Genomic DNA, 15482 nt, shown 5'->3' on the forward strand with positions numbered 1-15482 from the left:
TAGTAGTAATTAATTAATATTATTACTTTTATTTATAGCTAATTTAATTAACTATTAAGATAAGAAAGAATTATAGAATTATTGATATTACTGATTTTAGATTAGACACTAGTAGATGTCTTGAATGTCTACAGTACACTCTACACTAGTATACTATTACTAACTATAACTGACAAATATATATATAATTTTATAATGAATTCAATTATTAATTATATTAGTTAATATTACTGATTTTAAATTAGACACTAGTAGATGAATGTCTACAGTACACTCTACACTAGTATACTATAGTATATATATATGACTGACAAATATATATATATATAATATTATAATGAACTATTAAATTATAGACTCTATTAAATTATTATTTATAAATTCTATTTAATTTATTTAAGCAGGACAGGCTGTAGGCACTAGTGCCAGCCCAGGGCAAGGGCACCCCAGTGCCACTGAGACACTGGGTGCACTGTCAACTCAACAGCACTTACACTACAGTTGATGACAAATTAAATTAAAAAAAAATTAAATTAATCAAATTATTATTATTAATTATATTAAGTAGCACTGAAGTGAGGATGAAGTACACTGTGAGAAATGGCAGGCTAAGGCTTACCAGTCTCACACAGAACAGAACAATCTCTCTGTAACGCTCGGATGCAGCACAGCAGTGTTGCCAAAGCAGTCACAGCGAAAAATGAATGGATCTCTCAGGCAAGCTCTGGTCTTATAAAGGCGCCTTCAGAATTCAAAAAACAGCAGCACAGGCATTGGACGAGACCCTTAGCGTGACGTCACAAGAGTGAGCTGATTGGACAGACGAGATCAGCTCACTCCTGTTTGAAATTTTAGCGGCTGCGCGGCAAAAACGAAGATGATTTTTGGACGATCTTCGATTCTTCGTGGTTGTGAGTCTTCGTCTTCTCCTACGTTTTGCCGGCACTGTATTCTCTTCGGTGTGTCTTTGGAACGAACAAAAAACGGCCTCTTCGTGCTCGGTTTCATGTTCGCCCGAAGACGAATGCGCAAGTCTAATATCTATTAAAAAGACAACCATAAATGCTCCAGACATACATTTATATATTCTTTTCTCCTTTCTCAGTATGCGGGAAAATGTAGAGGACCTGCACCACTCTGTCTGGGAGCAGAACCACAGGGATGCCGTCAGGACTCGGATAGGACGAAGTATCGTCCGTGACAGCACCATCATATTACGCAGAGCTGTACAATCAGTAAACAAGATGTAACAAGTAGTGCATCAAATAACAATTATAACTTACAGAAATAAAAGGTAAGGAGGGCCCACCAACTTTACCAAGAAACTTGTCCCACAGTGCCCCCTTTGCCGTAAACAGCTTGTGAGCACTACTTTTGCCCCAAACAGCTCAGCTTATCAGTGCCATCCAAACAGTCTGTTTGTGCCATCTTTGCCCCAGCTTGCCAGTTCCCCCAAATAGCTTATCTGTGCCATATTTGCCCCAAACTTGGTCCCCATATTTGGTCTGTGTCTTGTTTGCCTCTTGCCCCCCTTTCCAACACTCCATCTAACCCCACTTACACATACATGTGCACACACAAACACCTACACATCCATGCTTGCTCACACACACACAACTACATATCCATGCTTGCTCACACACACAACTACATATCCATGCTTGCTCACACACACAATTACACATCCATGCTCACACACATACACAATTACATATCCATCTCCCACACACACATAATTACACATCCATGCTTGCACACATACACAATTACACATCCATGCTCACACACACTCAATTACATATCCATGCTCACACACACAATTACATATCTATGAATCTATGCCCGGAGGTAGGTTGTAAGGGGGGGACCACGCGGCCCATTTACACACAAGGCAGGGGTCTCTTATCCTAGTTATTTCCTGTCCCTTGACCACAGATTGTTCTTTGACTTTGGCTACCTGTACTGCCTGCCTCGTCCTCTAGTTTGTCTGGCTAAGCCCCCACAACACCGTTGGGCTGTCTGCTAGGCCCCAGTGACTTTCGCTTCTGCCTAACGCTCCCCACCGTTCCTTGAGAATATATTTGTATGTTTATGTATAAGTATTTATGTGTGTGTATATGTATATATGTGTGTGTGTATATATATGGATGTGTATATGTATACATGTGTGTGTATATATATATGTGTATATATGTACATGTGTATATGTCTATGTATGTGTGTATATATATGTGTTATATATGTGTATAGATGTGTGTGTATCTTTGTGTATATGTCTGTGTGCGCATTTATATGTGTTGGTATAGATGTGTGTATGTATATGTGTGAGCGGGGCACAATATATATTAGAAAGAGGATGAAAAATGTAAAAGACTGGCAAGCAAGATAAAAGATGAAAGGTAAAGACAAAAGAAAGAGTGAAATATGTCAGCAAGTGAGGTGCAAATAAAGACATAAGACAAAATAAACTGCCGAAGAGTGAGGCGAGAATAGAACATGAGGAAAAAGATTAAAAGCAGAGAAAAAGGGGGAAGAGGTGCTTGCTAAAGGCAGAAAGCATTTCATGTGTAATTGCTCCAGTGTCGCGATCGCGGTCCCGGGTCCGGTCGCGGTTCCGGGTCCGGTCGCGGTCCCGGGGTCTCGTGTGCAGCGATCCGCTCGCGGGTCACGGAGACCCGAGCTGGAGAGCTCGGGCTCCGTCCCTGGCGGGCGGACGTGCAGTGGGGCCCGGAGTTCCCGATCTCCCTGCACTGGTGATCCGCAACCCGATCGCCGGTGCAGGAAGCAGGAAGGCAGGTCTGGGGATTCGGCAGCGATCAGAATGAAAACCGCTCGCTGCCTTAGGAATCCCCAGAGAGGTTTACTTACCGGTTCGCCGGTCTCCACTGGGGGCGCAGCCAATTCTCACGGCTGGAGCCGTGAGTCAGAGGGACGTCTTAGGGCACGCCCCTGACGCTCTGTTGGGGGCGTGGCTTTAAGTGGCGCCAGATTCAAAAACCCTGCAGATCTGTCCACAGGCACCCTGTTGTGGTCTTATCTCTGAATTGAAGTTTGAGTTTGCTTTGTTACTATTTGGTTGACCATTGGATTTCCTGACTACCCTCTTGCTTGCTGATTTTGTACCTCTGCCTGAGACTATCGTTACCGACCCCTGGCTTGTCTAACTACCTGCTTCGTGTACCTGACCCCTGGCTTGGCTGACTATCCGCATCGTGTATCCGACCCCTGGCTTGGCTGACTATCCACATCGTGTATCCGACCCCTGGCTTGGCTGACTATCCGCATCGTGTATCTGACCCCTGGCTCGTCTGACTACCCGTTTAGTGTTCCTGACCCCTGGCTCGTCTGACTACCCGTTTAGTGTTCCTGACCCCTGGCTCGTCTGACTTCCAGCATTGTGTATCTGATCCCGGGCTGTATATCTACTGCTTCTGCACCTCGCTGCTTCAGCTCAGTATCTACCATTTTCAGCTATCACGGCGGCTTCCTCACTGTTGGGATCATCCTGAGTTCCTGGCGATTCCTTATTCTGAAGATCTCCTGCGGTGAGTGCTTTTGGTGCTAGCATACGTTACATCCAGGGCCCAAAGCTCCTTAATCCGGCCTTGCTCATACCTCACTCTTATTAATCACACCTCACCACACGTCCTGCTGACGTTGGGGCGTTCACGTTGACGTCGGGAAACACCCCCATTCAAAAGGAAAATGGGCAAGGAGTGGGATTCCCGCGACCCGGAGGATTCAGGTTTTGACCCGGAGAAGCGGTGCTTCATCCGGCATTCTTCGGGCAAACCCGGAGAGTTCCCAGGTATGGTTATGTTGCATTAGATGAACCCACTGCTCTAAAAAAATAATAAAAGAAGGGAAAATAACTAAGTAATAGCCAGTCCCCAGCCTTAGCTTTCAGAGAACATGTTGTGTGCCACCTTGTCACATTTGGGACAGTTTGCTAGAGCCATATACTGTATCTCATAGTAACTATGCTAAAATAAAAATGTCCTTACTATTTGTGGTTTATTTTCTAAGATACAAAAGTACTAGACTTGGGCACCAGGGGGCTCTTCGTGTTCGTCTTCGTGCTTGTCTTCGGGGGGAAAAAAAACTTCGTATACCGCGAATATTCGCCTGGTCCTGTCTTCTCTTCGGGCGAATATTCGTGTTCGTTTTTTCTTCGTTTTCCCCGGTTAAGGGGTTAATACAGGGTTAAAGCCGCTCTGGCGCCAGGAGTTTAAATGTCCATAGGGTCGCTCATACAGACTGCTAAACTCCTGGTTTTAAAACCCCAATGCTGCAACTTACCCGGCACATCCCACTGGTCTCCCTGTTCTATCAGTTAAATGTCCGCACGAGCGACCAATAAAGTCGTTCGTACGGACATTTAACTGATAGAACAGGGAGACCAGTGGGATGTGCCGGGTAAGTTGCAGCATTGGGGTTTTAAAAGTCTGCACGAGCGACCAACAGAGTCGCTCGTGCAGACTTTTAAAACCCCAATGCTGCAACTTACCCTGCCAATGCCACTGGTCTCCCTCCCTGTTCAATTAATTAAATGTTCTTACGAGCGAACAATAAAGTCGCTCGTACGGACATTTAACTAATTGAACAGGGAGGGAGACCAGTGGCATTGGCAGGGTAAGTTGCAGCATTGGGGTTTTAAAAGTCTGCACGAGCGACTGCACTGTATTCTCTTCGGTGTGTCTTTGGAACGAACAAAAAACGGCCTCTTCGTGCTCGGTTTCATGTTCGCCCGAAGACGAATGCGCAAGTCTAATATCTATTAAAAAGACAACCATAAATGCTCCAGACATACATTTATATATTCTTTTCTCCTTTCTCAGTATGCGGGAAAATGTAGAGGACCTGCACCACTCTGTCTGGGAGCAGAACCACAGGGATGCCGTCAGGACTCGGATAGGACGAAGTATCGTCCGTGACAGCACCATCATATTACGCAGAGCTGTACAATCAGTAAACAAGATGTAACAAGTAGTGCATCAAATAACAATTATAACTTACAGAAATAAAAGGTAAGGAGGGCCCACCAACTTTACCAAGAAACTTGTCCCACAGTGCCCCCTTTGCCGTAAACAGCTTGTGAGCACTACTTTTGCCCCAAACAGCTCAGCTTATCAGTGCCATCCAAACAGTCTGTTTGTGCCATCTTTGCCCCAGCTTGCCAGTTCCCCCAAATAGCTTATCTGTGCCATATTTGCCCCAAACTTGGTCCCCATATTTGGTCTGTGTCTTGTTTGCCTCTTGCCCCCCTTTCCAACACTCCATCTAACCCCACTTACACATACATGTGCACACACAAACACCTACACATCCATGCTTGCTCACACACACACAACTACATATCCATGCTTGCTCACACACACAACTACATATCCATGCTTGCTCACACACACAATTACACATCCATGCTCACACACATACACAATTACATATCCATCTCCCACACACACATAATTACACATCCATGCTTGCACACATACACAATTACACATCCATGCTCACACACACTCAATTACATATCCATGCTCACACACACAATTACATATCTATGAATCTATGCCCGGAGGTAGGTTGTAAGGGGGGGACCACGCGGCCCATTTACACACAAGGCAGGGGTCTCTTATCCTAGTTATTTCCTGTCCCTTGACCACAGATTGTTCTTTGACTTTGGCTACCTGTACGGACATTTAACTAATTGAACAGGGAGGGAGACCAGTGGCATCAGCAGGGTAAGTTGCATTTAAAACCCCAATGCTGCAACTTACCCTGCAGATGCCACTGGTCTCCCTCCCTGTTCAATTAGTTAAAGACCAGTGGCATCTGCAGGGTAAGTTGCAGCATTGGGGTTTTAAAACCCCAATGCTGCAACTTGCCTGGCACATCCCACTGGTCTCCCTCCCTGTTCAATTAGTTAGTCTGTGCCGGGTTAAATGTCCGTACGAGCGACCAATAAAGTCGCTCGTACGGACATTTAACTAACTGAACAGGGAGGGAGACCAGTGGCATCAGCAGGGTAAGTTGCAGCATTGGGGTTTTAAAACCCCAATGCTGCAACTTACCCTGCAGATGCCACTGGAAATCCATAGGTTCGCTGTCAGGGGTTAACTTACAAAGACCGTGCGAGTGAGCCTATTGGTCACCTGCAGGGTCTTCCTCTGGCATCAACCAATTGGTTGATGCCAGAGGAGGTCCCTGTAGGCGACCAATAGGCTCATTCGCACTGCCCTGTAACCCGTGACGGCGAACCTGCGGATTTCCACTTCCGGGAACTGCCGCGAAGACAAGGTAAGTTAGAAGGGGGGGGGGGAGAATGGTAGACAAAGACAAAGACAATCACGAAGATCTTCATGGTGTGTGTCTTCTCTTCGCCTACGTTTTACCGCCGCCGTCTTCTCTTCGGCGTGTCTTCGGAACGAACACGAAAACGCACTCTTCGTGTTTGTTTTCATGTTCGCCTGAAGACGAATGCACAAGTCTAAAAAGTACTAAAAAAGTTTAGCTCACTACAAATGATGTGCATTAATGCAGGTTATTGAAATAGCAGCAGCTACCTATGAGGATAACATTTTTTATTGAAGGAATAATCCTACTCTGTATTAATGCCTAATAAAAGATTCATGTTTAGAGAAATGTAGCAATGGAGCTTCTTCCATGGCCTGCAGGTAAAGCCTTTGCCATTTTTTCATTTAATCTGGGGAAGTCAAATGTAGCTTCTATTGATAACATAATTTCAATACTTTATAAATTTAATTATCTAATGTCTTTTAAGAATACTGAAATATTAATGGAGGTTCATCTGCCAGGTTTATATGACAGATGACTAAAAGTCATTCCGTAAAACAAAACAAGTAGTGTAATCTAAACAAAGTCAAAAGTATTCAAATACAGAATACAGTATATGGTGACAATTTCAGCCACCTAATCGAGGACTTTTCTGAAGATATCTAAGATTATACATGAGCTTTTTTTTTTTTTAGCTTTAATTAGTTTAATGAAAAAATTCCACAGCCTATGGGAACTACTCCAAAGCCTTGTTTGCTGCTCATTAATAGTAATCACCAGTTTAAGTACACAAAACCAAAAGTTGTACATTTTAGAAAGACTGTTTCAAACACCCAGGAATTGGCATTAATGGGAACAAATTCTGGACACATATAAAGTGTTGCTGTCTATATTGAGACATTCAACACCCAATTATTTGTTCAGAAACATCCCCTAAGTACAGGGTTTGTTGGGTTGTTTGAGGGGTAAAAGGCCACATTTGTTACATACGCAATTCAGTTTTTCAACTTGAAATTCTAACATCTGGTCATTCTGCTTCCATGTCCTATTTCAGACATGTATCCCATCAAACCATATATTTTTGAACACTAGACAACCCAAGGTATTTGAATGCTGGTATTTTAACCCTTTCCATGCAGTAATTTTACTGCCAGCGTTTGTCAAAATTTGTGGTAGTGCTTTTTTTCACACACATTGCAATTTTGGTATGAGTTTAAAGCCCCTGGTATATGCCGTTGCCAAACAACACAAGAATATGTATTCAGCAACATTTCCTGAGTACAGTGATACCACCCATGCATAGGTGAATTTTGACGTTTGACATTTGACGTTTTTGAACCCGGCCAATTCAATTTACCACATTACCACAGTATTTTAACTCTTTCTATTCCAGGATTTTTGTGAAGATTAAGCAGTAGTTCTAGGACTTCCTTAAAAAAATAAATTATATATATATATATATATATATATATATATATACTGTATATGGAATTTTTTTACATTTGAAACTGGAGAGCGGTCACAACCGCCACTGCGAATGATTTTGGAGAAAGTTCACGAGAGGGTCTCCACTTGTAGGTTGAATACAGGTACTGCATTCAACCATGCAAGTCAATGGTGCCTAGCTTTCTAATCAAATAAAATTAGCGCTGTATCTTCCCAAAAAAGCATTTCAAATAAGGAAGGGGTGTCTAATTTAAAAATGAATGGTTGGATGCAGTAAATTGGAGTGGCCGGGCTGAAAGATAGGGCATAGGCACTGGCACTGACTAGGGGTAAGAAACAGTCTTGTCATTAAGTGGTTAATTAAGGGAGCCTCCAAGTTCCTCTATTCAGTGGCACTACACATTATCCAATGATATGGACATAGAAATTTTAAATATTGTTAATATCTAAATTAAAGACAAAGTAAACCTAAAGGTTTTTGTCAGTAATAGCAATTTTAGAGAGACTTATTATGTAGGTTTCCAGCTTGTCAGAATCATTTCATTTTTCAATGCTCTAAATAAGTATTTTAAAAAAAAATCGTTCAGTTTACGAGCCATACTTAAATAAAACACTGAACGGGCAAGGTCTAACGTAAATGTTCTTCACTGCTTCCTGAAGATAAAGCCAAGAACGTAAGGTTAAAGCAGGTCGCTATAATAATGGACGGACAGACATGCAGTACTACGGAAACCACAATATAAGGAGCTCCAACGCGACTCGCCAAAGCGTCATCAGATGGGCAGGCTACAGCGCTTCCTTTCTGGGCTTGTTTGTCCCTCGCTGCTCCCTCTAGTTCCACGTTGGCCACGCATGCGCAAACGACATGTCTATTGCTTCGGATTAAAAGACTAAGAACCTAAAACCAGGAAGAGGAAGAGCTTTAACTCCATGATCAGTAGCACATACCTGCACATAGTTCTTTAAAGACCAGTTAGTTTTTCACATACTGTACATTAGATTATGAATGCATACGTTTACGATATATATTAACTGATCTTTATATGCGTTTAGCCGTTACGGGTTGATAACACGTATATTTGTAGGAAGGCATGAACACATCTAAAGATATATGTATATGAAGAGTAATTGATTATATGTACATTAGAGCTTATTTCGTATGTAAATAACTTTCGACGCTTGTGTGTGGTCACTGGAATTTCGTCACTGTCCGTTGAGTTTGCACCTGCCCTTTACCCCATTCTTACTACTCGAAGATGTTCAAGAAATTAAAGCAGAAAATCAGCGAGGAGCAATCTCCTGTAAGGAGTTCTCTCAGCCCCCAGCAGCAGGTGAGCTATATGGATCCGGTGACAGCGGCTGTGTGTTGTGTCTCGTGGGTTTGAGGCTGATTTTCTGTCTTCCTTTTTTAACCCCCCTCAAAGGCAATGTATGTTCAAAATGTAACTCTTGAAATGAGAATGCCTGTGTAAATAACTTAAATGTTAGTCCTAAAAGTTTATAGTACATTTCTCTCTCTCTCTTCTACAGTAGAAACATAGAATTTGACAGCAGGTGAGATCCATTTGGCCCATTTAGTCTGCTCTTTAGATCAGACCTATACCAGTCATTGATGGGTCTTTACGCCTGTCATGTGCATGTTTAAATTCCCTCACTGCATTAGGATCTACCACTTCTGATGAGAGGCTGTTCTGTTTATCTATTTTCTCAGTAGTAATCTGGGGTGTTATAATACTCCAATACCAATTTAAATGTTTTAAACTTTAGTTTGTGAAGCTTTGTCCAACCTACGGCCCTCCACCTGCTGCAGGACTACATCAATCATAACGCTCTTCCAACCAAGGACCTGGCAGAGGAGTATGGGAGATGTAGTCCTGCAGCAACTGGAGGGCCACAGGTTGGACACCCCTGTTTTAGGAGATGGAATTCAAGATGTGACCTATTATATAGTAAGGCATTTCACATGTTTTATGGATGTAAGTGCCCCATTATATTAAACTAAAAGACCCCTAATGTTCTGCAGCTTGTTTATATGTGAGATGCTCGGGTTTGTGAACAAATAAGTAGCCAAATTGGCTTTTTACGGCAGTGCACTTTAGCCTTTTCTTTTGTGCCATTGGCAATGACAAGGTCTGATTTAGTGCACTGGGCATTGTTGTCTGCCAGGAGGTGGGCAGCAGTTCACAGTAAAGTAAAGGAGTTGTTTTTGTGAGTGAAAGACCATTTAGTGACATAAACTCAAAGCATCTAAACACACTATTTTATTGGCTATCACCCTTCGTCCTCCTCTTTCACAATTGCAATAAATTGAAGAGTGCTTTCAAGGCCAAACTGGAGATCACAAGGTGGCCTGGCACATAATGCCTGATGACAAGGGTGACCACATCAGCCATGTTGTCGAGGGCACATATAATTTTTACATATTGCTGACCAGCCCAGATAAAATGCTGCCCTGCGGAATGGAGGATGTATGGCTTCCCAGCGCAGCGTTTTATCCGTGCTTGGCAGCAATATGTAAACATTATGTGTGTCCTGGAGAACATGGTCAATGTGGTCACCCTACTGGTGAGGTGGCTGCGAAGGACAGCGGGATATGCGTGGCTGCATGCAATGTTTTTATGCTCATTTGCTCCTGTGCCAGATGGCCAGTTTGGACCAAAATAAATAAACTTTTATAAAGGTTAGGACTTTTCCATGATATTCCAAAGTTAACCTTAACTAGCTTAATGATAGCGAAAATACACACTATCAGTTCTTGAAAAAAACAATATATAAGTTGTGTGGGTATGAGAAAAATAACAATGGGCAATTATGGCTGCGCAAACATATGGTATGCAATTAATCGGCTAAAAGTATTTCTTCTGGCAGTTCTATTTATTTAACTTTTTAAAGCTATAGTGTCATTGTCTGAATCCTTTTATCAATGTTACTCAGATATTTAGTTGTTTGTTTAATAAACTAGACAATTTCTGAACGTGAACTTCATTGTTGATTATGAAGAGCGAACATTGGTGATCTTCCAATCTTTAAGGTTTGTAAGAAGCAACGTTTTAATGCACGGTTGACCCAAATATGTGTTATCGTTAATAATAAAGACTTTTGTTTATGCCTTCTTAAAAAGTAAATGGATTTATAGTCAGTGAAGCTACCAGAGGGAGAGTAGCTCTTTACACACAAGTAAGCTGTGCAGAATTGCACTTCGTTAGTAAGAAGTTGCTCTTCTCTTTCCATGATGATATTGGATGCTATTATGTATGTGTATATACAGTGGATATAAAAAGTCTATACACCCCTGTTAAAATGCCAGGTTCTTGTGATGTTAAAGAATGAGACAAAGGTAAATCATGTCAGAACTTCTTCCACCTTTAATATGACCTATAACGTGAACAATTCAATTGCAAAACAAACTGAAATCTTTGGAGTGGGGGGGGGACTCAAAATAACCCGGTTGCACACCCTCTTATACCTGGGACTGTGGCTGTGTTCAGAATTAACCAATCACATTCAAACTCATGTTAAATAGATGTCATTACACACCTGCCATCATTTAAAGTGACTGATTACTCACAAATAGAGTTCAGCTGCAGCTGTTCTAGTAGGATTTACCTGACATTTGCTTAGTTGCATCTCGGAGCAAAAGCCATGGTCCTAAGAGAGCTTCCAAAGCATCAGAGGGATCTCATTGTTGAAAGATATCAGTCAGGAGCATTTTCAAAGCATTAGAAATACCATGTAACACAGTGAAGACAGTCCTCATCAAGTGGAAAAAATATGACACAACAGAGACATTACCAAGAACTGGAGGTCCCTCAAGTACCCCAAAAGCACGTGGGAAATGTGTTATGGCCTGATGAAACCAAGGTTGAACTTTTTGGCCATAATTCCAAAAGGTATGTTTGGCGCAAAAACAACACTGCACATCACCCAAAGAACACCATACCCATAGTGAAGCATGGTGGTGGCAGCATCATGCTTTGGGGCTGTTCTTCAGCTGGAACCGGGGCCTTAGTCAGGGTGGAAGGAATTATGAACAGTTCCAAATACCAGGCAAATTTGGTACAAAACCTTCAGGCATCCGTTAGGAAGATGCAGAGGACGTTCACCTTTCAACACGACAACGACCCAAAGCACACATCCAAATCCACAAAAGCATGGCTTCACCAGAAGAAGATTGTTTTAGAATGGCTCAGCCAGAGCCCAGACCTGAATCCAATTCAACATCTGTGGGGTGATCTGAAGAGGGCTGTGCACAGGAGATGTTCTCGCAATCGATTTTTATCGATTGCAAAAAGAGATCGGATTATAACACTAGAATCCAGATCCCCCACAACGCTGCAGGGGACCTGGATTCCCCTCACTGTCAGCCGGTGGGTGTCCGTGCGATGCGCACAGACAACTTCCGTCTCTCCCCTCCACTTCCGCTGGGGCTTCTACGATGCAGCGCCAGCATCACATAATGTAGAAGCCCCAGCGTAAGAGGATCATCCTCTCTGTCAGCTGATGGGGGTCTGCGCGATGTGCACAGACAGCCTCCGTTGCTCCCCTTCACTTACGCTGGGGCTTCTATGAAGCTTCAGTGAAAGTGCCTGTCAGCAACGGAAGTTCACAAAACACCAGGGAGTCGGGAGAGAGACAGAGTGGTGTCTGCCTACTCCCCCCTCCCATACACCTCGATTTTTTTTCTCATCGTTTTTATTAAATATGAACAATAGATACATATGAATTAATATTTACTAATAACTTTGTATTAAAACGGTGTTTGGGTTCTTGTAGCTTTTATTATGTTAGTGAAATAAGAAGGTGAATAGAGAAATGCCATTGTGATAAAGAGATGAAAGTTGCAGCCCTGGTTTTCAGTTTGTTTTGCAATTGAATTGTTCACGTTATAGTTCACATTAAAGGTGGAAAAAAATCTGACATGATTTAATTTTATCTCGTTCTTTAACATCACAAGAACCTAGCATATATCCAGTTTGTGTGTGTATATACACACTTAGTCAATTGATTATTTTTCCTCAATAAGTGCTCATTCTGATTACAAGTAGACAGTAGAGACCACCACTATGTAGAATTTACAGGCATATAATCAGCCCATCTAGTCTGCCCTGATGTAAAGGATAACTTTATGCTTATCACATGCCTGTTAATACTTCCTCAACTGCTCAGCCATGGAAGCCTATTTCATGAACCTTTGAACCCACGGTGCTTGTGGTGATGTTGCTTCCAAGGGCAGCTTGAAACTCTGTAGTGATTGATGGCATTCAGCAGCCCCTTTCTGTGCTTGAGTGTGGTCTACTGCTAGAGGTTTCTACTTCACAATATTGGCACTTACCGTGGTCCATGGCAGAAATTTAATGGACTGACGTGTGGCAAAGTTGGCATCGTGTATACTTTGATTATAAGTATATACAGTGTGTATTAAAAACAAAAAAAATCTTTGAACCGAACCGTTCTGGGAACCCATTGAAGGATTGAGAGAGGGCTTCTCTCTTGTGCAGAGCGATGTAATGTCTAAACCAAAAGTTTGTATACCAGTTTAAACAATTTATAAGCTTCAATTTGCATTATAGGGGACTTCCCCTGGTGTGTTTTACATGAATATGATTCATACTTGTTGTAAGGATTTTTTTGTTTGTAAGTAATCTCACCAATTTAAATATATATATTATGGAGGTTAACCTCATAACGTATTTTACTTATAACTACATAACTCGCCCACATACTTTTAGTAGTACTTTTGTAATGATTCCTATACTAGAAATACCTTCAAGGAAGCCCCCTTAAACAAAAAGGACTTTAAGTCCTTTCCTATGCATTATTTAAAGTTAGGGAAATTTATTTTAGGGCAATCTGTAGTTCAAAATATTACACCACTAATTGGCTGGAAAAGTGCTGCTGTTGAAATCAATTGGAACATTTCCTTGGCGTGCGCACAAGAGTCTAATCAACTCCTGGCTCAGTTACCTCCCAGATCAGGCTCTTCTGGGGAGTGGATTCATGAAAGGGGAGGGATATCCTCCAGACAGCCATTAGTGTGAGGGGACAGAGAATGGGGAGGTTAAAGGAACGTATAAGGCCGTGTTTGATACATATACAGTTTGTATTTTAGTGCTAGCCTGCAGAAGAAAAATGGTTTTATGCTTGTTTGACTCCTAGTGTGTTTAATTTTGTCTAAAATTGCTTGTTGATAGCACTTAAATTTCATAAAGTACTAGAGATCTGTAAGACCATTTTTTTGTACATTTGATATATAACTTGATAGAGCTAGAAATACCGTTTTCTTAGTTGGCTCAAGTCTTTATGTTGTATTCTCTGACAGGGTGTCCCTAGAGGTACACCAACAGGCAATCGGAGCCGATCATCTTCCACGGCAGAGCAGCAGGATGATAGCACAGCAACTCCTGACAAAGAGGTTTGTTTATTTTCTATTCTTAGCATGTCTTTCTCATATGCCATCTGTTCAGTTATGCAGTAAGCAATATGGATGACAAAAACAGGCATGGAGAAGTTCAGCCTGTGCTGAATTTTCTGGTCGGAACTATAACTCAAGTAACTCAAAGCTGTTATTTTGTGACTATACTCTATATTTACCTTACATTTTACACTCAATTTGTTGACCATGTAACTAATGTGTGGTCTATCAAATGGAGTACTTTGCAAAACCTGGTTATTATACTTCCAGAATTACATTTAGACCAATACTGAATATCTTTAATACAATGTTTTTTAACAGAATATTTGCATTTGGAGCCTTCGCAATCACACCTTTTTTATAGTGTAGTCATATAAAAATATTTGCCCATGGATGTTGTATGTAGAAATACACTCTTTACACATAATAGCAGACACACTGGGACATGCCCCCTGTGCTGTCCTGAATATGTATTCCAACAAAAAAGTGTAACTGTCTTTTTTTCTTTCCTGACACTTCTCTGTAAAACACAGCATGCACAGAAGAAGGTAGATTTCATAGTTTCAGAATTAGCTGGTCATTTTCTAATGACCAAATCTGACATTGCACAGAGCATTATAAGAGTTGTTTAAAAATTTTTTATTGAATGTTGTAGTTAATTGTGCATTGGTCCAGTTTATGTTTAGTGCCTTCTACCAACATGTTTTGTTTAATTACTAGAGTTAAAAATTAGTCTTCTTTCTCGTTTAATCCAACTCCTGACTGCCTCTGATGAAACCAGGAATCATTACTATGTAAATGTGCATACATTCAGTAGCAATATAACTGAAGTCACTGAAGCAGCAGCCATTCACAAATACACTTGCTAAACATGAGTGATTGGCTGCTACGCCCATTGAGTTCTTTGTGTGTTCTACTGAGCATGTGCATGAAGCATACTGAGAACTGGGGGGAGGAGTTTAATAAGTGATTAACTCCAATAACTAAACAATGCATGCACCTATTTGCATGTGGTAAAATTTAGAGTCATGGAAAAATGGGCTTTAAGAATAGGGCTGACAGTATTCTTAAATCCCTGCACCTTTAACCCCCGATGACAGTTGATGTGCCAGGACCATCATGACTTCAAACGCGTGCAGAAAGCGATCTACGTTCGCTTTCTTCTCCCAAACTGCAGAGATCGGCGTCAACATGCGCCATACACTGTATGGCAGCAGACACCCGTTTTAAAAGAGTTTAGGAGGCAATCAATGATCATCTTCTAAACTTCAATGGTGTCGCTGAAATGCCTTGATAGCGAGGCATTCAGTGACACTGAACACCCACC

At 41.7% G+C, this 15482-nt stretch overlaps 1 protein-coding gene across 1 annotated transcript in view; it reads left to right on the forward strand.

The window, feature by feature from the left end:
* The first annotated feature begins 1106 nt into the window (after positions 1 to 1106).
* Positions 1107 to 15482, forward strand: part of LOC149283566 (golgin subfamily A member 4-like) — a 67365-nt gene continuing 52989 nt past the window's right edge. Inside the window, exons 1-5 of the mRNA XM_089497385.1 lie at positions 1107 to 1235; positions 3394 to 3545; positions 4839 to 4968; positions 9000 to 9074; positions 14063 to 14155. Coding sequence (XP_089353511.1) covers positions 1107 to 1235; positions 3394 to 3545; positions 4839 to 4968; positions 9000 to 9074; positions 14063 to 14155 — 579 coding nt within the window. The remainder of the gene's footprint in view (positions 1236 to 3393; positions 3546 to 4838; positions 4969 to 8999; positions 9075 to 14062; positions 14156 to 15482) is intronic.

Source organism: Sceloporus occidentalis, unplaced genomic scaffold (genome assembly GCF_023333645.1).
Source record: "Sceloporus occidentalis isolate IW3139 unplaced genomic scaffold, rSceOcc1.0.p SCAF_102, whole genome shotgun sequence".
NCBI lineage: Eukaryota > Metazoa > Chordata > Lepidosauria > Squamata > Phrynosomatidae > Sceloporus > Sceloporus occidentalis.